Source organism: Takifugu flavidus, chromosome 16 (assembly GCF_003711565.1).
Source record: "Takifugu flavidus isolate HTHZ2018 chromosome 16, ASM371156v2, whole genome shotgun sequence".
In the NCBI taxonomy this organism is placed as follows: domain Eukaryota; kingdom Metazoa; phylum Chordata; class Actinopteri; order Tetraodontiformes; family Tetraodontidae; genus Takifugu; species Takifugu flavidus.
Window position 1 is genome coordinate 4,021,370 of NC_079535.1, and position 23,833 is coordinate 4,045,202.

The 23,833-nt window shown below is 48.8% G+C and overlaps 2 protein-coding genes across 2 annotated transcripts; both read left to right on the plus strand.

Annotated features, from left to right (window-relative positions):
* The first annotated feature begins 3,720 nt into the window (after positions 1 to 3,720).
* crip2 (cysteine-rich protein 2) lies at positions 3,721 to 14,749 on the plus strand. Its single transcript, XM_057058350.1, has 8 exons — positions 3,721 to 3,907; positions 10,870 to 10,964; positions 12,697 to 12,754; positions 12,955 to 13,086; positions 13,419 to 13,487; positions 13,561 to 13,655; positions 13,738 to 13,795; positions 13,947 to 14,749. Exons 1-8 carry the CDS (start codon positions 3,865 to 3,867, stop codon positions 14,012 to 14,014), a joined length of 618 nt encoding a protein of 205 aa, XP_056914330.1. The 5' UTR covers positions 3,721 to 3,864; the 3' UTR covers positions 14,015 to 14,749.
* A 5,628-nt stretch (positions 14,750 to 20,377) lies between these two features.
* On the plus strand, positions 20,378 to 23,304 carry crip1 (cysteine-rich protein 1). Its single transcript, XM_057058351.1, has 4 exons — positions 20,378 to 20,585; positions 22,265 to 22,359; positions 22,976 to 23,033; positions 23,138 to 23,304. The coding sequence occupies exons 1-4, from the start codon at positions 20,546 to 20,548 to the stop codon at positions 23,173 to 23,175; spliced, it is 231 nt and encodes a 76-aa protein (XP_056914331.1). The 5' UTR covers positions 20,378 to 20,545; the 3' UTR covers positions 23,176 to 23,304.
* Positions 23,305 to 23,833: the final 529 nt, after the last annotated feature.

Below are 23,833 nucleotides of genomic sequence, written 5' to 3' on the forward strand. Positions count from 1 at the left end.
AAGCTAATCTATGTAGCATTCATACATATCATCAGCTATTTTTACCCAAGCTTATTTGCTAACAATGTTTCCTGTATTTGTACTAAAATGAAGCAAACCAGTGAAGAAAACAAGTCCTATCCTGCAGCTGTCCACTAGGCGGCACTAAAATCCTGTTTGTTCACAGCATACAGTAAGTTTGGTGGTCTAATCTGTAATCAGGGCACAAATGTACCATTCAAAACAGATTTGTCCCCAAAGCCAACCAAAGTGGGTGTTTTATCCCTTACATGTTCTCAAAATAGCACATTTCAATCAAAATGTCAGGAGGACGCACAGGTTGGCCGTGTAATTTCTGCTGTGAAATCACAGGGGGACTCCGAGAGACTCCAGGAGTGGGAGGATCACAGGATGTGCAAATAGAGAGATCAAATCTTCCAAAAAAATACGCGCCAGCTGCTTGGGCCACACCCACCAATCCTCTACCCTGCTTGAAATTCAGCATGCCTCATATAATGACCCATGTGCCCCTCCAGTCTTCACATGTGCAAATGCTACATTTGTGTTCTATTACCAGCTCAAATTCAGCTGTATCACCGAGAACACGCTGGGTAATGGACCAGCCTTGTCCAGAGATGTTAGCCAAATAAAACAATACACCCACACTGACAAAAATGGCATTCTGTAGAAACATAACCCCCTCCCACAGTCCCAGGGGGACTAGAATGCTTTAAAATTCGAGCAGCTTAAGAGAATACTGTGTTATTTAGTCTGTAACAACACTGCCGATCTGCGATCTGAATCAGCGCCGGGGTCCTCCGTGGCTTCCCAGGCCCTCCTGAAAGGGCCCCGGCTGAGGCGCAGAAGGCTCCGCGTGTCTTACGCTGACATGCTAAAGACCTGGATCCATTGTTCCGTCCTTCTTAGCCATCCGATAGTGTATCTCACTATTAAAATCCCACTACCAGTCTGTCACCGAGCGGATGGCTTATCATCTGCTGAGAGTGTTTAATCTCACCCCGGGCTCTGACGGAGCTAAACATAGGCTACTGTTCCTACTGAGTGTGCTGTGGGAACATTTCAATAATTAATTCTGGCTATTTTTTCCCTTTTCTTCCCACAGACGTGCACACGCACATGCCTGCGTCACGTGTCGTCCATGATACAGCCGTCTGAGGCCTGTTAGATGATGTGAGGATCACCGGAACCCATTGGACTGACCCGGATCGCCTGGTGGCCTCGCCCCAACGCTCACTTGAGGAAAGGATCGCATAACGGGATAAGAAGGGAAAGGAAGTGAAAGGAAAGACGCCATGGTTATATGCAGCTGCCGGGCGGTGGGGCAAACGGGCGTTTGATAAGATGCACTGGGTGAATGTGTGAGACACGTGGACAGGTTGAAATTCCCAAACTGCCCTCTGTTGTGGGTCACAGCTCAGGGCCAGATGCTCCTATAGACGCTACAAGCGGAGTGGCATGGAATACCATGGAGTTGAAGCAGCTGACACTTTGTAACATTTATATTCTCACACAGTGTAATGTTCCCCCTTTCAAGGCTTAGATTCTGCTCATGTTGCTCCTCATGTGTCTGAGCAGACCGAGTCCATCATTTTAGATTCTAATTAGAATTTTGCTTACATTGTGCAATACCATAACTGACCACCAGAATCCGTGACCTTGTGCACTTAATATGTAACACCGAGAGGCTTTTACATGCTTCAAACCAGCTCCTTCGATCCAGCAAAAGTTCTAAAATGATAGATTCCAGGGCAAAGGCAAGGTTTTCTCTCCCGTGTTATCACAATGCTCCTCCAGACTTCCACCGGCCTTCACCATGAAGCCCCAGTGGCTTGTTATCAAGCTGAGTGAAGATATCATCCTGACAAGATTGTTTATGCAGATCCAGAACCTTCCTCTGCGGGTTTTTGATAAAGAAAAGATCAGGCTGTGTTGCATTTTCACACTCGCAGCCCTTGTTTGCGTAATCCTGATAGCATTAAAGCAAAATTCTAACATAGTTCTAAACCCCAAGGACCGCCTCACCCTTCTCCACATACCCGTTCTCCATCTATTCCTGTGTTTTCCCACGGGGAAAGATGCTTGATGTGTTCTGAAGAAGCAAACCCAATCTGAAACGAGCGGCAGCCATGAAACCAGTTAAAAGTAAAATTGCTGGCACTAATATGTCCACTTCCTTCTTCCAGGGATTTCCATCTCCAGAAACATCCTAAGCTCGCATGCTTGTCATGTTTCTTTTGCCTGAGTTGTTACTCATTTACTCCCCGTGTCCCCAGTCTGGAAACAAAAGCATTTCAACTTTATTTCCAACTGCCGGTTGTTTACTTTATCTTAATTGCAATCTGGAGCCTTATTTGCATGTCTGGAGGTGGAGGTGAGCCCTCTTAGCTCGGTGTAACATCTCCATGGGTACCGAGATGTTTTCCAGCATCTGAAAGGGCGCGTTTGTCTTAAACAGTGAGCTCAGAGATAAGGAGGAACCGGTTATAGACATGCTGATGGGTGCTAATCAGGCGGGACGCAGATGTGGGAAATATCGGAGTAACTGTTCCTGGAGGAGGACCTGGACTGTGTCACTGGGCAGACAGAGCAGACGGCACCAACGTGTGAAACACATGACCTCAGTCCACCCTGACCGGGCCCAGATGACAAATGTGAGACACGCTCTTTGAGCAACCGATCATGAAAAGCGTGTCAATTAGTCACCGCTGGCATAATGTGTAATTTCCTCTACTAAAAAATGCAGAAGCTCTTTTTCAGGTGTGCCTGTCTCCCTCCCGTAGCCTCATTTGTCACAAAGGCAGCAGTCTCCTTAAGAGAAATCTGATCCGCCCGAGCCACGTTTCAGAGTCTTCCCTCGCCTAACAAATTCCGTCATGTCACTCACTCTGAAAGAGAGCATTGTGATTCGACTGAACCGAAGAGGAAAAATAAAGTGGGAGTGCATGTGCCACTGTGGACTTCCAAAAAGCTTTCCCGCCTGCTCAGAGGCCGAGTGAGGAAGGTGTGCTGCCTCAAAGGCCGCCTCGTAAAACCCAAAATTTAAAACCAAAAGGCAGAAACTAAATACAACACTTTTACATATGTAAGTCTATGTATTTATTTGTTGTTATAACTTCTTTATTTTTAAATAAGAAACACAATTATTGTATTCGTATTTCTATCTATGTGTTAAAACATATGCCACAGATTTAGCTAAATGTACTGTGTGAGATCTGGTGACATCCAGTGGTTGCTATATGCATTGCACATAGCATAATCAGAATAATCATAATGACATGTCGATCTAGGCCGTGGAATTCGAATCTATATTTTAGTCTTGGACAAATGACAGTTTATAACTAATAAGTAAAAGCATTAATATCTTCAAACGCCACTTTCAGGCCGCTGTAGAAACGTTGGGAGCAACATGCTAGCACCTATGGTGAGCGACCCGGGTCAATACTGATGCTTTAAAATAAACCCAGAAACGGGGTGACTAACTCCGTTTTTCTTTGATCATTAAATCCAAGTTAAATTGAAAAGGGAACTGTTCTTTTTTCTTTTTAAAATTGGTGTCATAGAATGTTATATATTTGAAAACGTATTGCTGGTTCTGTAAAGTTATTTATAATCGCAAATGCCTGCGATTTTAAACGGTTAAGATTCCACTTTCCATCTTATTGCTGCCGTGAGCGACATTTCCCGCCACCCCTGAATGCATCGCGGTGGGCGGGGTTATGTAAATGAGCAGAAGTCGGCTCGAGAGAAGCTGGCAGCTTCTGAGCGCCGAGCGGGACACTTGCTGTGGAGAGGAGCACGAGACAGGAGAAAGTGCGCGCGCTGCAGACAACACACCCGCCAACCCCGCAAACACAACAACGCAACATGGCTTCAAAGTGCCCCAAGTGTGACAAGACGGTGTATTTCGGTGAGTTTTGCCCGTTTTAAACTTTTTTTCGGGCAACAAAATGACTCATCCCGCTCGGCTATCCAAACCTACCACACATAGGGACACGCGGTATTTTTTTTAATTTTTCATTTAATTTAATTATTTTTATTTTATTTGCTATACCTGCATCCTTATCTTGCCCACACCTCCGCTTCTGTAGCTTCTGGCTGTCACTCTTCGGTAATTAGCAATTTCTGGGGAGCTGTTTTTACTTTTCAACGCTGCAATTTATATTAGACAGCTTAAATGAACGGTTTCCCAGAAGAATTCAAATTAAAATGAGTGATTTCCTATTTTCGGAGAAAATTACTGGATGTGCAAATAATTAACAAATGTCAACAAACCTCCGTAGAACAAATATTAGTTCTTTAAAATCACACATGGAAGGTTTCGAAGCCAGGAGAAAGAATTCTGTTGTGCAGTTTGTCTTTGCCATTTGTGATGTGCTGTGCTTGGTGAGCGTCCAAGCGCAGCAGTTGGATTTGCAGGGTTTGATAATGGAAGCCTTTGCCAAAAGTGCAAAGATGCCATATGCTGAGCTCGCGGGAGCCTGGAGTTGGGATGAAAACCTATAAACAGGCGTCACGTCCTCCTCGTAAACAGGGATGCTGAAACAGGAGCGCCTGTTTGGGGCCGGAGCCCAGTTCATCCGCTGGCGTCCCAGTCAGGCGTGAGTAACTCTGCGTTGATGCACATAAATTCATCCTCCGCTGCTGATCTTTCCTGCTCCGTGGTGCACGCCGCCACTGTCATGGGGTCAGAATCAATTATGTGAGTGGATGGAAGTCCGCTTACGTAACAGGAGAGGCAGCAAACCAGATGCTGCTCATCTCAGGGTCCCGCTAGTCACAAGTGACCATGCAAACGTGGCCGTAATGAGATCTGTTGTCCCGATTTCATGCACGTCCGTGCTGCCATTTGCGCGTTAGCGTTAATTTGCTGCAGCGGGTGAGTCACAGCTCCTCAGCGATGGATGTTGTTTTCATTTTTACGTAACAACTACCGTGGAGTTATTTTAGCTTGGGATGGATCTTAGGTGAAATTAGCAGCAGAAGAAGACCCCCCTCCCCTTTGAATGGAGGAATGAGGGTCACAGTGAAAGCGATGCTGGAGAGTGAGATCAGCTGCTCCACCTACACCCTTCCTCCTCCAGAGAGTGATCCCAGGGACAGGTCCAGGTCTGCAGAACAGCTAAGGTGGGTGTGAAGTGAAAACCAGTCTCCTCACTTCTGATCTGATGTGTTTAATGGCGACAACGACCCCATTTGATTCCCTTTTTCCACCTGGTTGGAGGTGAGCTACGTCAGGAACCCACCTGGGCCTCCAATCTGTCGTCCTCCTGCACCGAATTTACTAAAACCGCTGGGCTTTTGCTTTCCGCTCCAGGATGTAATTTAATGTCTCAGAGGTGAACCGCGCTCCGCGGGAGGGAAATTCTTTCAGGTTTTCAGGAGATTTTTACGTATTATTTTCCGTTCCTCGTTTTAATGAGCAGCTGTTTGGAGGCGGCGACGGGGCAGATTCCTCACAACTGAAGCCAAATTTTACTGAGGCTGCTGCTCATCAAGTTTTTTATAAACTCGGATAAAAAGCAGTAAGCTGGGCTTCGTTCCTGGCCGGATCAGCGCCACCGGTGGCAGTCAGCCCCTGCTAAAAATTCGACCCACTCGAGGAAGGCCTGCCTCAGCCCCTGGGCCTCCAAACAAGGACCTTGGGAGAAGGGAAAATTCTAATTTTAACAGGAAGAAACCTTGATCAGGACCAAGAACATGTGTTGGTGCCCTCTTGGCTGGTAGAGGTGGATAAGGAGCGATAGGACAGATAGAGGAGGGAACACACCACTCATGGGTCGTGGTCTTGATGACAGACCCAAAACTGCATTCTGAAGTGTTTAGCTACATCCTTGGACTAATATGGCCCCAGTGCCAGAGACTTGGTGGACATGTGACCCTGTTAGCATGTGATCAACAAGCGTCTGGACTCCTCACTTAGAATTCAGCCCTTGTGTCTGACAAATGGGGTGGGGGCTCTTTGTGGGCTGCTCTGTCTCTTTTCTCTTCATTCACCACTTTCTCTCACTCTGTTCTGCCTCGTCTTCACCTCAGGGCCTGAGTTTTGCTCACCTTGTTTTTTTTCATTATGGGCACTTGGGGTGGGGGTGGGGGTGTACCAGGGGTGACTCTCAGAGGGCCTCATGCATCATAATGAGAAGCGACATCTCTATTCAGACAAAGCTTTTTCTGTTTCCCTGCACATTTATCCTCCCCGACGAGGCAGAATACCTCCTCGGCCCGACGATACCTTTCCCACACACCTCTTTTTCACCCCCCCAACGCCGACACAATGGCGGTGCCCAGTCTTCCACTTGGTTGCCCAACGGGCTGTGTGAATGTGCCTTGTCGGTTACATAACGCCACTTCTTCAGTGGCTGCCTCCTGCTCGTTGCCATTGCATAACTAGCTACCGTGCACCAGCCAGCCAGGGGTCCTTTTTGTCTGCCTTTTCCAGGCACAAACACGACCCCCCCCAATGGGGACATGGCTGAGCCTGGCGCTGTAAGTGATGCTCCCCCCCCCCCCCCCCCAAGGCTCAGGTGGAACTGTTCCACCTTGCAGCCGGACGACCTGTTATGTAACAGCGAAGGACAAAGTTCTTTTCCATGAGTTCAGCTCATTTTCGTGCTTCTATGCCTCCTTTTTCGGTCCCTTCTTGTGAGATGGATGTGTTCAGATACTGGTCAGTGAGTTCACGTAGCCTTGTTCCGTGCACGCTCACTCTGTCGGAAAGAGTATTAGCAAGCTGGATTCTGACTGATAGCAATTAAACAGATGTTGCATACTTTATTTCTTATCTTATTGGCTGCAGCTGTCTGACGGCTAAACAGTAGCAAGAGGAAGATCTTGAAAGTTGTTGTTCAACACTTGTGTACCCGACCCTCGTCCCTGCTTCGATCCATCTCTGCACACAACTCAGATGTTTTCACTCAACTGGCCTCGGCATGCTGTGTGTCCCTGCGTCACGGGACGTCTCCCTCTCAAGGGCTCTTTAGCCAATTACCAAATTTGACATCTGACGACGTCATGCTAGTGACGGAGCCTTTGTTTCCTGCTTTGGGAACCCGGTCCACAGCTCTGCAGGCCAGTTGTGCAGCACTGTCCCTGCAGTCTGGACACAGTTAGGAGACGGGGCGCTGTGGTTTAGCCTGCGGCTGCTCTGACCGGCCCAGACAGGATGTGAGTTAACTGCATCCCATTTACATCAGCCAGCAGGATTCACAAGCTTGGCCTCGTTTTTTTTTCAGAGGAAAGTGGGAGATAGCCCGAGGAGGAAACCTCGCCTGAGCTCAGGCGACACGCACCCGCCACAGATTTGCCTCGGGCTTGCATCAGCCACGGGGACAGAGCGATCCACGCACGTGCGGTTCTTTAGCATTAGCCCAGCCCTGCAATGACAAACGGAGAGCTGTGAGCACCCACTGACTGTGAATAAAAATCAATTTGCTTGTTTTACCCGGCAGTGGGAAGGTCGGCACTCTGGGTGACCTTCTACGCATCCTCTCAGCGTAATTATTATATTAATAACATTCTCCTAATGATAAATGCAGTTTTTCTATTCATCACAGCTACTCAGCGGCTCCCTAGCTGACATGCTCAGTGTCTACTTGCCAGCTACGCTACAGCATACTAAGATTTGTCAACTTAGTATCGGAACTGAATTTAAGGTTATGAACTTTCTTGAGCCGCTAGCTGAAACCTCACTTATCATTAGCATCGGTGCGACTGAATGGCCCCTGCCTGCCTGGCAGAGTGGCGATTGTCTGAAAGTTAAGTAAAAGGTCCTTGAAGGTGTTTGTTCTCCCGGGATCAGATGTGAAAGAGGATGAAGAGAAGGAAACACATTCTGTTTGTCTTTTCCTTCCTTTCATTTGCTTGGCCTTTTTTTCTCCCGCCTCAAACATTCCTTCCCAGTCAGGCCATCCGTCAGACATTCAGGTGCACAGTGTTTATTAGCCCTCATGGTTAGCACGCCACCGCCACAAAGGCTGGGGTAGCGAACACGCCCTGGTGGGCTCAGCTGTCACTGATGGATGAAGTCATTTAGAAAACGCGTGCGTGTGTGTGTTAGCTTCACGAGTGTGTTTTGGACAGATGCGTCCATGTTACCAGAGGGGGCCACTGACCAAAATCTAGCCAGCCATGACTTGAAGATATTTACAATAACATTGGTTATGTAACGGAGATGCAGATGTATCTTGTGACCATTAAACTATAATAAATGTACAATCCATCTTTGTTAACGCAGCTAATTTGTTTGGGTTGCACCGAACACTCAGCCGCCGCTGTCTCGATTAAGTGTAATCAAGGAAATGGGCTGTTAATGGTTTCCCTACAGTCGCCCTCTCGTTAAAGGTTCTCTGCCCACTTGCTGTGGCCCGGTTCCCCTGCTGGGCCGTCTGAACTGGGACCAAAATTGCTTTCACTTGTAATCTGATCAGATGTCTGCGCAGTGGTGAAATAAATCAAATTAAGGCCTGGCCGGAGTTGTCAGATGTGCCTCTGTTTTTCCAGGCGGAACGCTTAAACTCGTCAGTAGTCATTCTTTTTCACTGAGGACCCCCCGATGGGTTTAAACCCTGTTTTTGACTGTTAACTGCAGCATGACTTCACTTCCCTTCGTTAAGAAAGCCCGTTTGGTTGGATTTAACACCACAGTTGGTGAGTTAATGTTTTGTTTTTAGCCTCAAACACAATGGAAACGGCCGTTAGCGACTATTTCTTCCACCCCCCACTTGCTCCGTCAGTCCCAATCAAAGCACGGGAGGAGAAAGAAAGGCCAGGAACTCAAAGGTGAGCCAAGGATCAAAGCACTGCTAGAGCCAGCGTTAGCTTCCGTGCAGCACAGCGGTCTAGTCCGCTAGCTTCAGCCTGGCGTGAAGGTGAGCGCCGTGTCAGTCCTCCCAGATACTGTGATGCTCCAGATTTTCATGCATTGATCAATTAAAAGCAGATTGCTGTTGACCCCAAAAAACTTGTCAGTCAATGGGATTCACTGGTGTTCCATCCAGAGTCACTGGTCTGTTTTGGAATGTATCGTCTATTAAAGGGGGCGGGGTCTTTGTCTACACCAACAGCAGTTTACAGTCGGTCAGGGGGAACCCTTTGTTGCGCGTTGGAGTGAAGAAAAACACCGGGAGACGATTGGCTAAAAGGATTTAACCCATCCTAACTGATGTTGACAGTGTCAATGGGAGCACTGGGAGGACCTTCCCTATCAACAGTTAGTTTGCCAGAGTGGGTAGATTTACTCACGGCTGTTGCTGAGTTGCTCCATACCGACAACCACTAGCTTGATGTCACTCGCCAGAGCTTTGCGGAGGAGCAGAGCAGTTAGCTTAGAGCTGAGGCTATAAACATCTGGGGCAGAAGCGTGTCCCCTCCTCCTCCCCCACCCTGTAACTCCCACAACACATGATAATGACAGACAGGCTAGTCAGTCTTACAATAACAACCGCCCTTTTAAACAGGGACCGACCATTTAAACATCTCACACTGGGACCAGCTAAACTAGCTAAGCACTCCTGACAAATCGCATGCTAATACACATCACTGCGGATACGCTAACAGATAAAGGCTTCAGAAGTTTGACAGGAAATAAATCACAGTACCGCTTCAGATAGCTCCGTTTACAACATTACAAGAAGTTTTAAGTTAGGCTGCGTGTTGGAAATGATTCAGATCTCTTTGATCTCTTTGTCAGAGAAGTATTTACTTGTACTATGGACATTTCAACTGTACATTTTCTCTGAGACCTTGAGCATCTGTGTTAGAACTTATTGTTATTTTGATCTATGAATTGTAGAGATTAACTGTTTTCCAGCAAAGCACTTTTTGACCCTTTACTGACCTGTAAACTAGGACAGAACATCAGCAGATCAAAGAAAAGGTTGTTTTAAAATAACAATACAGACAAACCTTCATGCATTGAACTGCGTCCAGACAGGAAGAGAATAAACAACTATAAATATAAACAGTTAATCTGTTTATAGCAGCGAAAATGTATGATAATAAAGTTAGAGAAGGTGACGTTAATATTCATTGAGGATCCTTTGATGTCTGTTCAGCTCCTTTCAATCACCACTATTAATTTAATGGTGATTCAGTGTTACTTTTTGCTGGGAATACTGGTGTTTTAAGGGTGATTTAACATTTCCGCAGCTATGAAGGGAGGACCCCTCTGACCTTAGCAGCCCTCCAGACCCTGGCTTTGGCTTGGTGTGAGGGTCCATCTCATGTTTGTGTTGTGTGCTAGCTTCTTCTTTATGAGGGAGTGGAATAGAGCCGTAGCAACACACTACACTTGTGGAAAGCTCTCCTGATGTGATGCCGACGTCTTTCTACATATTCTGATCCACGTGGGACGTAAAGGAAGGAGGAAGTAATCTTTGTGTGCTGAGTGTTTCTGAGTGTATGAAGGAAATAGCTGCTGGCGTCCGGCGATTTGTGCCCTTCCTCGATAAGAGAAGGTGTTTCCTCTGTGGCCTGGAAGGCTCCTCAGGGGTCTATTGTGTAGTAATAGATTTATTATTGGAAAAGGTATAATTAGGATCCTCGATTGTCTGGACATACTGGGGAAGGGGGGGTGGGGACGGAAATGGGGCGAAAGAGGGGTCTGAACTGGGGGGAAGGGCGCTTAACAAAGGATGTGGGTTAGATGTGGGGACCCCCCGCTGCTCCAGCTGGGTCGGGCTGCTGTCTGTTTACCCCAGGATGATGTCATGGCAGCATCCTGGGGTAAACAGACATTCCCAGTATTCTCCGGTATTCCTGCCAGGCGCTTCAGATACCCAGTACAAACGCATTACTCTCCCGAAGATGACGTCATCGGTGGCGTGAGGTCCACGTCTCACTCTGCGTCTCCCTCTTTTGTCCCCTGTGGTGCAGCTGAGAAGGTGTCGTCACTGGGTAAGGACTGGCACAAGCTCTGCCTCAAGTGTGACCGCTGCAACAAGCTCCTGAACGCCGGGGGCCACGCCGAGGTCAGTCACACACCCCCGCACCGCCACCACACCCCGCACACCTTACACTTAAAGGGATGGTTCACCCAAAAAGGTCAATAAACGTTTCCAATTCCCGAGATGTCCCCGGAGTTCCAGCCTCAACATTTTCCCATATTTTGGACCCTAAATAGGCACCTGTGTTGCGTTCGCTGACCTCACGTCGTGTTTGCATGCTCAACGCTGCTGTTCAGAACAAACGGCGTCATAAATAAACACTGTTTTTGGACTAGCTGAAGGCTCTTCAAGGTTGCAATCAAAAACTGCGGCATTCTTCGGTGGTGTTGTGGCAGCTTCACATGTTTACAGGTAAATACAGGCGAGGACTAGCTGGAAACTAATGCTACAGCTAAAAACACGGCAGGTGGGGGAACTATCCCTTTAATTATCCCTTTAACTGCTGCATGTCTGCTTGCATTGATAGTTAGCCATCTCTATTTGTTAGCATCTAGGCTAATCAGCAGTCTAAGCATCCATAATTTTATTACCGTGATTTGAATGTCCAACTTCCTGTTTTAATCTGTTTTTCTTCCATAGCCTGTCCATGTTCTTGGCCTTTAGCAGCTTGACTCTGTAAATAAAAAAGCTGTGTGCTGTAAGGCTGCAACTGGGTCAGTGATGGACTCTTTCTTTCCCGCGTGTGAGTGCATCATTAGCGTTGCCTCGGGTAGGACTTCGCTTCAACTGAGGCCATTCACGCCGCCATCACCGCTCCCACGCTGAGTCACGCTGGGATGTTAAAAACGTCCACCCAATGGCCGGCACGGCGCTCTGAAGGGACGTTCCTTTAAACAAACGTGCCGTTTCAGTCGGCCGTGTTGATGAAACGTTGAAAGGATTCATCGTGGGGGGTCAAAGGTCAAGCTATGTGGTGAAATTTATGAAAACGCGGCCCGTTCTTTAGTACAAAATTGTGCTTTCAAGTTGATCCTGTGATCTCCCTCATCCATCCATCACCACCCCCCCTTTATCACCCCTTTTTTCACCCCTCCCCCATGAAAAAAAAATGTAAAGAGGATCTGATCTGGGGGGGTTCTGTGCGTAAATGTAATTTTACCACAGAACTGGGATGATGTCCTCCGGTTTAATCTCTGCCCGATTACAAACGCAGAATCTCTCTGAGGCCGCCGCCCCCCCTGTCCACCAGCCAACCCCCCCATCACTCATCCTTTCTTTACAAGGTCAGTGGCCAAATCCCGGCAGTGACGCCGTGCGCACTGGACTTGACTGGGAGAGACGCAGCACTGTAGTAAGAAATGTCCGACAGGAAGCGAGAATGTGGAACCGGTGCACCGGGGATTGTGGGTAGTGCCTCCTCGGGGGTCGCTGTCATGTCGCCAACGTTCTTCTCTTCTTTGGTCATTGAGCTCTGAAGCAGTAGCCCGCAGCCCCCATCACATGCTCCCCTGATGACCAGCACGTTGGCAGCATGCATCACTAACAGGCCCGCTACACTTTGTCTTAAACGGCCCCCTCAAGGAACAGGCGGTCAAAGGTCCAACGCCGCACTGGAGTGTGGCGCCGAGTTCATCAACAGTGTCCCGTTTCCTGGAGACAGCTGCCGTGGAAGTGGAAAATGGAGTGAACGGTCTCGCTCGAATTGCTCCGCGTCCGTCAAACCCAAAACAAATGGTGTCAGAAGAATGTGACCTCACGCCGACGTTCCTTTTAAGTCGCTGTGCTTTGCGTTGATGGTGTTTCTGTCTCTCGGCAGCACGATGGACGGCCTTACTGCCACAAACCGTGTTATGCTGCCCTCTTCGGGCCGAAAGGTAAACTACACCCACTTCCTGTCTACATACTCACATAAATCAGGTGTTTTATGGAAGAATAGCTTTTTATTGATGGATTTTACCCATCTGGAGGCATCAACCTGGCCGATGTTCATGCTAATTCTGATTTATTGACTGATTAGGTGATGAGTACTCCTGTTATTCCATATGGACCTTCTCTCCTCCCACACCTTGTTTAGGCGTGAACATCGGTGGAGCTGGCTCTTACGTCTACGACACTCCAGCCAACAACAACCCGCCTCCCACCTGTGTGGATTCAGCCTCCAAGACTGAGGAGAAGCGAACGTTCGTCCCCAAGGCGCCGTCAAAAGGTGCAGCAGAAGCAGCACTGTTTGTTTATCCTCTGTGTGCAGTTTACTGGCGCCCACTTCTCTTCTGCTGCTCCTGCTCCTACATGCTGCCCGTGCGTGGCAGTTTATCCGTGCACTTTTAATTGAATGTGCAACATCTGTTAACAAGGCGGAAAATGGAGCGCATCTCTGCCACTTTCTGCCCCCTGGTGTCGGCAGCCGGTACTGCAGCGACCCGCGTCGACCCCTCTTGTCTTCAACAGCCCCTATATCCCCTCACGCCCCCCAACAAGGAACCTTAAGAATCAGAACCTTTTCCTGTTCTCCCATTAACGTGCATTATTTGTCACCAGCTGGCAGCATCACCACCTTCTCCGGAGAGGCCAACATGTGCCCCGGCTGCAACAAGAAGGTGTATTTCGGTGAGTAATTTCCTGGCACCTCGAAGGCGAGAGGCGCCGCGGTTGTCTGACTAACTCCTGGGTGTCCCACTAGCCGAGAAGGTGACGTCGCTGGGCAAAGACTGGCACCGACCCTGCCTGCGGTGTGACCGGTGTAGCAAGACTCTGGCTCCCGGCAGCCACGCAGAGGTACGTTCAGCCCGTTTGGCTTCACTTAATCTTCCAGAAGGTACTGGAATCAAAAGTAACATTGCCTCTTTACGTGTTCCAGCATGACGGCAAGCCTTACTGCCACAAACCATGCTACGCCGTCCTCTTTGGGCCCAAAGGTAACCGCTAGGGGGTGCTGTCCGCCCACCAATTATCCTCCACACTTGAATCAGAACGTGATCCAGGCAGCCTGAGCCACCAGGAAACGGCCTCTCCCTGCCTCTCTGCTCCCCTCTGACCCACCCTCTACTGTCCCTCTGGTTTTTCCAGGCGTCAACACCGGTGGCGTGGGCAGCTACATCTACGAGAAGGAGCCCAGCGCCGTGACCCAGCCCTGAATCCTCCCTGCCCCCCCCCAGCCTCCTCCCAACACCGAACATTATCGCCACAGTATCGCTTGTGACCAGTTTGTCCTCCCTGAGACGACCACGGTTCCGTCAGTCCTTTCATTTGTGTACGTTTCCTTCCTGACTTTGCTCCAGCACTGCCAGTCCGTTAACTTAAATAAATACGACCACGCTGTCTCTAGAGGTAAAAGCTCTCACCTTTCACTTTTTGGGGGCGTGGCTAAGTCTCAGGTGTGGTGAGGTGCATTGAGGAACAGCCAGACATACATTCCTTATCAAATGTCTTTTTTTTTAAAAAAAAGGGTCTAACATTTAGCAAAATAACACCTTTTACATCAAAACCTGAACAAAAAGATGCTGTTTTCTTTTTCTAATAAATAGTAAGTGTTTTTTCAGGTGGGGGGGGCTAAACTTGTATTTATTAATCCAAGTTTTTAAACGCCAGCGTGACTCCCCTGGGAGAAGTTTTATTAAAAGATTGATATTGATATTTTTATCACCCCCCCCCCCCCCCAATAACCCTGCTGCCCCCTCCCCCACGGATTATGTTTTTTGAACCATTAGCAAGAACACTATCTTAGCCTAGCATGTAGGAAACACTTCAGACAAGTCATTCGGTAAGAATGTGCATCTTAGACGCACTGTACGAGTTCTTGACTCCGCGGGGCTCGAACACTGCATTCCAGCCCCCCCGAAATAAATCAATAAATACCACATAAAAATGTCCCGCTGTGTCCTTTCCTCACTGTGTCTCCGCTGGGCTGCGCCGCATTAACGCCTTTGGCGTCATGGGACGAGGTCCGACAACCGGGCCGTCGCCAGGATACCAAACAGACGGGCGCCTGCGTGACGCAGCTTTTAATTGTTTTCCCGCCGTCGGTGAAGGACGCGCAGCTCCGGAGCCGTCTGTTAACAGCCGAGTTAGACGGGCAGAACCTCACGGCGGCCTGTTCCCGCTCCAGGAGGCGACCTCGGAGTCCACGTTGGTTCCTCTCATGTGGAGAGTTTCCCGCTCACCGCCTCTGCTCTTGTTAGTAGCGGCGCCACTCGGTTTTCTGTTCTGCTAGCATACAACAGCTAGCACGGAGCTTTAACGTTGCTCAAAGAGCTTATATTACACTTCTAACACTTTTGAGGGAACATTAAATGTTGTCGTGATGTTGGTTTACTGTTATTGAGTGAAAATTAAAATTTTACCCACGCAAAAGGCTGTTTTTCACGCCTCTGTCCTCTTTTAAGAAACCCATGCAGGCTAATGTTCTGCGCTAATACGCTGCTTAGGCTAAACTGTTTGCTTGGCATTAGCATACAAGCTTATGTTAGCCTGCTGACTTTACTGAAGTCCTTTGGAGATTATTGTGTCTATTTTAGTCAAACTGAGAGGAAAAGTGGTTGTGCTTTCCCTAATCATTATATAACCTCATTCCTAACTGCTTTTCCAGTGGAGGACATTGAGCGTCTTTCTGTTACTTTTCCGACTGACTCGGGTAAACGGGACTTTGTCTCACATCATAAAACAATATTTCCACCATCCCAATATAGAAATTACGTACGCCTGCGAGCATTCTGCCTGCCAGATGGTCCATAGTTTCGCCGAAGTGGCCAATGCAGAGGTCATTTTTAAGGAAGTGGTCGTCTCTGGGGAGGTCACAATGTCCTCATGTCCAAAAATGGTCGGTTGGTTCATGTTTGTCTTTCACTAGAGCGACGTTGCCTCGGAAAATTCTGAATAAACTGGAGTTTCTATGATGCTTTGATGCTAACATTAGCATTATGCTACAGTAAATCACTGAAATAAGGCACCACCCAGGGGGCACGTCAGGTCACGTATTTCAAACACACCTGCGATAATCGCTTTGCAAAATGCTAATGATTGATCTGTGATGCTGATAATCAACAGTTAATGGTTTTACTGGGCCAGAGAGGAGATGATGATGATGAAGATGATGGAATCTTCCTCAAGCAACAGGACTGATGAAGTCTAAAAGCTCCTGGCTGACCCGACAATCCCGATTAGGTCTAGCCGGGTCTGAGCCAGGACCTCCCTGCTGACTGACCCCCCCCACCTCCCTGCCTTTCTGGCCCCGCCGGCTCCTCCACAACCACCCTGGTCCACTGGAAGGGCTCTCTAGGTGTAGGTCTCAAAAAGAGGACATGTCCTAGCAGAGGAGGATATCGCCCTGTCACAGATAAGCTCACACGTTCAAGCGAGACTGTTGCTTTGATCACATGTCCCAGAGCAGCCAGCCTCCCTGTGCAGGCGGCAGGAAACAGCCGGTAAACTCATCAAACGGAGCTCCTCGCTCCTCCTCTTCATCTCCTCGCTCCTCATCCTGTTTTCATGCTCATTAGCCTGCCAGACAAATATTGTGTTTCGCTCACGGGAAGTTGGGAGTTGATTCGCAGTTTTCGCGTGAAGCTAGCTGGGAATGTGACTCCTATTGTGGAGGTCAGCGATTTGACTTTGACCCTCACACAAGTGATGCGCCACCTAGTTCACTCGTTCAGATATATCAGATATCAGATAAACACGGTAATAAAGGACATATAAAAGTCCACCACCATCTAGCTGCTGAAAAAGAAATGTTGCTACGCTAACGTGGGTTCAGTTCCCAGAGACAACTGGACACAGCATGACTGGACTGGCACTGGAACCAGTTCCACATCTGCCATAGACCCACATCTGCTGCTCTGGCAGGATTCCACAACATTCCCACGTAGTTGAAGCCCAACACGGGGCCCAAGCATTTTTTTATCATGTTGTTTTTGCCAGGCGTGTGTGTGTGTGTCTGGTGTTTAATGTTATGGTGCAGCCGTTGCCAAGGATACGCCAGTTTGTCAGATATTGAGCAGAAATCTGAGGACATCACCGAGAAGGACAGACGCCTCAAAAATGTCTGAAGATAAAAGCTGGTGGGACAAGCGCAGCTTTGATCTGGACGGTTCCGAGAGGAGTTGAGTCCAGAAACAACCTCAAGATGTTTGTGGCTCCTCCAGACGTAAAGAGGTTTCCTCGCCACAATATTTCGGAAAATTCCAAGTGGGGCTCTAACGAGCGGGGCTAGTTAGCTCCTCTGTGCTCTCATGCTACTCCTGTAGTACATTTGTGTTGTGCCAGAGAGGTAAAGAAAAAAACACAACAGGAGGGAGCCTCAGATGCATTTGCTTAGCTTAGCTAAAATACAAGACAGAAATGTTTTAGAAAGCACTCCTCTTCTTCTGAACATTAGCAGAACCCATTAGCTTGATGCTAAGCTCAGTAAAACAGAGATAAAATGTTGATGATTAGCCTTTTAGCATGGAACTTAGACACGGTTTTAGCTAACCCCAGCATCTCTTTCAGCACCAGACGTTTAACAATTAAGCTTCACTTTAAACTTACCAGGACCAACATTAAGCCCAGCCTCCGTCCATCTGTAGCATGTCTATAGCATGCTAGGTGTATATAGGTTAGGCACCACAGAGATTGGCTAGCATGAGCATGAGTGTAGATTAGCTGGGAGTGACCTTCAGATCTGCATGTGTTCATCCTCTGTGGTGCCTAAACTACATACACGACCATGATCCGTCCGTCTGTAGCATGTCTTTAGCATGATTTATAGCCAGTGCTAATGTGCAGGCGTATTATTTAGTGCAGAACCATTCGTTCGGTTACCGTGACTGCAGGACATCAGCGAAACTGCTTTAAGCTTTAAAGATCAAGCGAAAACCGCAGCCTGATGAAAACTGCTTGTTAGCAGAGCGACGGATGAGGAGAGCGGCCGTGTGGAGCAGCTGTCCCGCCTCCAGGCTGGATCAGTGAGGAGGACGGTCTCTCTGAAGGGCCCCCACACATGTGAGCGAGTCCTACTGGTCCTACTGGGAGAAGCCTCCTGTAAAAACACTCATGGACCAGTGGAGGAGGGTGTGCAACCAGGCCGGAGATGCTAAAGCTAGGAGAAGCGGAGCAGCTTGATGAGCTGATCTGACCCAGCTGGTCTCACTAATCAGCTGACTAAGGTCTATTTAAGCGCCGCTTTGTTGGGCGGGTCGAGTCTTCAGCCTCGAGAGGACTCAGTGGGCGCCAAAATGTGTCTGTGGGTTGTTTGATGGTTTCTGTGATCTAGAGCGACCTTTGCCCCGAGCCTTTATGCTAGCTTAGCACAATCTTTGGGCAAATCCTCCAGCACAGTGAAACCCAGCAGCGGGTTTCCAGATTAGCCGCCAATCAACGCAGTTTGAACCTGCGTGGAAAGGTTACGAAAGCAGTTCCCTCTTCAAGGTCTGGGGTGTGAGACATTTAGTGGTGCTCATGATGGTTACTATGGTGACAGCGAAGGCCATTAATCTTCAAAGTCGCTTGGGAGGAAAAGTGGAAATACTAGCAGGGAGCAGCCAGAAGGAGAACATGTTCTGGCTAAGTACATTAGCAGCAGCACTTTTATACATTAGCAGAGTTCTGGTTTGCTGCTTGAACATTTATGGACTCTGAAGGGTCCAACACAGATCCAAGTGAACGGACCTTTGATGGTTTCCACATCTTTCCGTCAACGCACTTTCCTGACAGAACATCAAAGTGGGAGGGGGCGGGGCTTGAGTGAGTGGCAGGACGAGATGAGCTCTGAGATAAAGGAGGGGAGGAGGGCGCGCGCGGCTAGAGAGTCCGACGGGACCGGAGGAGCGTGAGCAGAATCATCGTGAAGAGACGCTAGCGGGCCCTGATGTCCCGAACGGCGAATTCAAAATAACTCAAAATAACCACAAACGTTCCTCCGTCTTAATAGGGGAAATGATCACATGGCCTCACCGGAAACGTGCGGGCGTTTCATTTCCTGTTGCTGCGGGGCCGCTGTCGCTATAGCAACAGACACAACTGCCCTGCCAATGGCTTGTTACCGTGGAAACCGCTGTTTGCAGCGCTGTTTATGTGCGAGAGCCTTCTGAGCGGGTGAATGGTGGCGTTCACGTCTGGTGTCGCTGCTGAACGCATCACGTCACTGAAAAAGGGTCAAACATGTCCCACATTCCTGAGGACAGGCGAGGGACACAATATTCACAGGAAATCTCTGGCGCTAATATGATCCCACGCTAATTTTGGGGTGTGAATCAAGAAACCGAGAAGATCTCTGCAGATGTGTCCGTCTCTCCCCGTGAGGTCATCAAAGCATCAAAGACGAGCTGATAAAGAGAGTCTGGACTGTGTCCGTCGCCCCGGTTACATGGGAACGACTGTCTGTGTGAGGTGTGATGCACCACCACGCAAGTCAGTCTAACGTTAACCTTAGCACAGTTTCTGGAGGGAAACCCAATGTTGCCATGGAAACCAGACACCCCCCCCCCCCCGACTAGACCTGAGCTGAGATCAGGTCCCTGTAGACCCAGTGCTTTATGGTGCCGACCTGTAGACCTGTAATCAGTACAGAAACCAGGAATTACTCGCCTGACCTGTTCAGCCTGATGCTAATAGCCTGAATGAAACTACAGTCTGTAGTTTCCTTCTAAATCCCCTGACAGGGTCACCTGGGTCGACACCCTCTGACCTCAGGACTATGTGGTCCATCAATACACCAGCCCCGTCCTGATGAGGGGGACCTGCCCTGATGAGGGGAACCCGTCCTGATGGAAGGGGGACCTGCCCTGATGAGGGGGACCCGTCCTGATGGAAGGGGGACCTGCCCTGATGAGGGGGACCCGTCCTGATGGAAGGGGGACCTGCCCTGATGAGGGGGACCCGTCCTGATGGAAGGGGGACCTGCCCTGATGAGGGGAACCCGTCCTGATGGAAGGGGGACCCGTCCTGATGAGGGGGACCCGCCCTGATGAGGGGGACCGTTGGTGCACCTCTGCAGCTCTTTCATGGGGTCACAGAGCAACATGGTGGTCCCTGACGGTCCGTCCTCATGTGTCGGTCAATAAACATGATTCATCAGCAGCGTTTGTTATCTATAAACCTGTGCGACCTGCGAGATAAAAACCATCCTAATTAAAGTGAGATTGTTTTATTGACTGGAGGCTCGCGTTGCTAACGCTAATGCTAACGTGCCTGCAGTCAGAGCAGGAAGTGGATCATTCTGCTGAGGAGATCAGTGGCTGTCGGCCAAAAATGACAAATGTCTCCTGTAAATCAGCATAGAAACAGCTAAGTTTTAGCCTCCCTGGAGGGGGACCCACCAGTATTTCCATGAACATTTGGCCGAGCGAAGTTTCAGATGAAGCTCAAACAGCATTTGTGCCTCAACTGTCGCCCGTCAGTGATAAAATGGGCTTAAAAAGATTAAAGATGATTCAAAATCAGCCTTTTTTAATCACCAGTAGCGGCTGGAGCTGAACCGTCCGACCCTCCTCTGTGATTCTGTGAACTCAGGCCTCTCCCACTGCTAGAAAAAAAACCCGAGTCGGAGTGGAACTATTTCCTCAGAGCTATAAATACAGGGCTGAGCGCACATCTGCACTTTACGGTGCGTCGTGTAGGGGCTAGCAGGTGTCTGTCTTCATCCAGGGGATAAACCGCTGCGTGTTTGCTCAGCTCAGACCAGAGGCGCCATGCCAAAGTGTCCAAATTGCGGGAAGGAGGTTTACTTTGGTGAGATTTCTGCATTCTTCTGCCTTCCTCGTGCTTCAAAACCAGTTCCTTGTTTTCTGCGTAGGAGGGGAAATGAGGGTTAGAGCGTTCCATGCAGAGATTATTAGCTTCTTTTTTTTAAAGGAGCTCAGAATGACGATGTGAAGATACACATGTAGCCACATGTCCTGCATATCTAGTGCTGGTAGAGACGAGCCTGAGACGAGCTCCAGAAACACAGAACCTCCTCATAGTTGTCACAAATGTGCACGTTTTATTGAAGCTTAGAAAGGATCTGAGGGTCTATTATGAGATACTGATGTTCCAGGACTACAGGCCAAATGACCGAGTCATGCTAGCTTCATGTGCTTTAGATAAATGTTAATATCTGGGTGTTTAAACTTAGTCAGTCACTGTGAGAAGATGCTCCCAGGCTGTTGCTAAATAAGAAGCTAATTTGTGACTGACTGCGGCAGCAGGAATGCTGCTTCCCATCCGTCTTCATTATGGAAAAATCTCTGCCAGCCAAAACAAGCGAAGTTAGAGCCAACAGAAAATGAAGCGGAGGCTAACGATACCGCCACGGCCTTTGTGTTCCTCGGCGCGCAGATGGAAGCGATTAGGCTACCACTGAAGGACGAGGGGGGATTTGGTCATCTTCCAACCAAAATTCAACCTTTCCACTGGCTGAACTTGTCCTTAATGAAGGTTGTAAAGATGCTAGCAGACTAAAGTGCTAACACGCTGGATGCTGGCGCAGACGCCACGCTTTAGTTATGCAAAACATGCAAAAGTGTTTTTCCAAACAAGGTTTAACGAAGATTCGTCCCTCAGCCTGTTAGCTTAGCGAAACATGGGGACTGCAAGCAGTCTAACATACTAGCTTTGTTTTTATTGTCTTTATTTATGCTAATTAAAAAAATCTAAATTTAACTACATTCCCAAAATTTTCCTCAGCTCCAAAACAAATCTTTGATTGTGTGAAGGGGAATAATGCCATATTTTGGCCTCCATAACGCTCTTTGATGCCAGCAGATAGCGGTAGCCAGCAGTGACGGATGGCCTCGCTGCATTTCCTCGGTGTCCTGGTTTGTTATTGGAGGCTAATTGGTCATTATTTGAGGTCAGACTCTGGTTCCAGTTGTGCCACATGTGGAGGACCCGGCCTTTGACCCAGGCCTGGACAACAACCCTGTGCTTCTGCTGCTGGTTGCCTAATCTCTTATTTACAGGAAGAAAACACAAAGTGATGTCGCGGGGGGGTGGGGGTGGTGAGGGGGGGTGGGGGGAGGTGGGGGTAGCTTCCTGTGAAACTACAGGTTTGACCTTCCCGCTGTCCTGGTTTATGTGAGGTTGGTATCAAGCTAGCTGAACCATTAGCCGTCTTAGCAGGACTGGTTATTCTGACGGGTGTTTGTGCAGCTCGTCCAGCAGATGAAGAGGTCGGGGGGGTTGGGGGGGCAGCGAGAGTCCTGTGGGACGGTGTGCACTCATTCCCCCTGAGCACCACGCCCAGAGAAAGGCCGCAGTTATCTGCAGGGAGTGTCCTTTATTGGGCTGAATGAGCTCAGCCTGAACTGTCTGAGACTGATTAACCGAGCGGCAGGGTGGACCCTTGTGACATCTCCATCCACACCGGTTCCCCATCTGGGTAAAGTCCACCGTCCGGGTAGTGACCCAGTGTTTTTGTGTGTTGCCAGCTGAGAAGGTGACATCACTGGGGAAGGACTGGCACAGGCCCTGCCTCCGCTGCCAGAAGTGCAAAAAGACGCTGGCGGCGGGCTCCCACGCCGAGGTGAGGCAACATCACATTTGTTCTCCAGGAAGGTGCAGCAGGCCCTCACGTGTGTTTGTTTGTGACAGGACACCGTTGCCACGGCAACAAACACCGCGCGTTCCTCTTTTAGTCTCCTGCACAGAAAGTTGCATGAACTCGTGCTTCCTGCTTCCTGCTGCGTCGCCGTGTTGGCTCAAACGTGTTTTGTGGCTAGCTCGCGGCTAGCTAATTTTGCTATTGCGGAAAAAGAAACGAACATATTTACACACACACACCAGTTAGGGAGAGTGAATCTGAATTTGACCCATCTTTTACACCGTGAAAACACACAGGGGCCGTGGGGGCGGGGCCCCGTCCCCGGGGACAGGGCCCCCGGGGGCCCCGCCACCCTGCGCTAGCTAGACCGGTTCCCTCTGAGCCACGAGTTGCCCAACTGGTCACAACAGTTCTTCTTTCACCAGGCAGTAAACATTAGAAATACCTTGTCAAAGTGATCCTAGACGTCCTGACGCCAAGAACAGAAGCTAGATGCTAACAGCCACGGAGCATCTTTTGCTAGCACTGATACGCCGGCATTTGCAGCTGAAAGTGCCTGGATTTGTGCACTGTTCTGATAAAAGTCATCCTCTTTCAGCACGATGGTAAACCCTACTGCCACAAACCCTGCTACGCTGCGCTGTTCGGACCAGGAGGTGAGCTAATTCTCCACAAACCCTCTCAAAGCTCTGGTTAGCGGAAGCGGCCAGATGTGCCCCCGTGGTCGGCGTCTGACGCTGTTTGGTGCTTCCTTTTGCAGGATTCGGGCACGGAGGAGTTGAGAGTCATAAATATTAAAGAAATAAGCCACTGCTTCTTCATCGGGGTCCGGAACCAGACGGTTGCCTGGCAACCGCAGATGGCAGCAGATACAATCGGCGCATTCTGATTCTAATGTAATAAAGAGCCTGTTAAGGTGGAAATTCCTGAGCTCTCCTGTTGTTTTTGTTGCCTCTTCTTGTTTTTCAGGTGCTAGTAGCCTGTGAGCGACAGCAAAAGGACATTTTTCTGCTATTAACCGTTATAAGCAGTTATAAACAGTTATAAGCCGTTATAAGCAGTTATAATATGCCATTATGTTGAAAATATGTGTCTTAAACAGTAAATGAAGCTTAGAATCCTCCGGATAGCTTTAAAATTCACACACAAACACATGTCAGGAACAGGAATCATCCTTTATAAACCAAAAATTAAAGGGAAAAACCCTAAATTTCTCTGACTGTTATAGGGAAGGGGACAGCTCTGACTGTTGTTGTTCCTGTTGTCCACGTCCCAGGACCAGGAGCAGTTTGGATACATAAAAATACTTGCAGGGTCGTGCTGCTCCCTTCCAGAGAGGAAATACCTCCATAATGAGGGTTTCCATGACAACAACCCCAAACACAGCAGGAAGTGAGCAGCATCCTGGTTCCAGACCAACGTGGCTGTAGAAGGATGACCTTAAAAGGCCTGATAA

Excerpts from the sequence above, each read along its gene's own strand:
- crip2 (XM_057058350.1), top strand. The coding sequence starts at position 3,865 with ATGGCTTCAAAGTGCCCCAAGTGTGACAAGACGGTGTATTTCG. Across the intron at positions 10,965-12,696 it reads ACGCCGGGGGCCACGCCGAG|CACGATGGACGGCCTTACTG; the intron begins GTCAGTCACACA and ends GTCTCTCGGCAG. Across the intron at positions 12,755-12,954 it reads TGCCCTCTTCGGGCCGAAAG|GCGTGAACATCGGTGGAGCT; the intron begins GTAAACTACACC and ends CACCTTGTTTAG.
- crip1 (XM_057058351.1), top strand. The coding sequence starts at position 20,546 with ATGCCAAAGTGTCCAAATTGCGGGAAGGAGGTTTACTTTG. Across the intron at positions 20,586-22,264 it reads CGGGAAGGAGGTTTACTTTG|CTGAGAAGGTGACATCACTG; the intron begins GTGAGATTTCTG and ends GTGTGTTGCCAG. Across the intron at positions 23,034-23,137 it reads TGCGCTGTTCGGACCAGGAG|GATTCGGGCACGGAGGAGTT; the intron begins GTGAGCTAATTC and ends TTCCTTTTGCAG.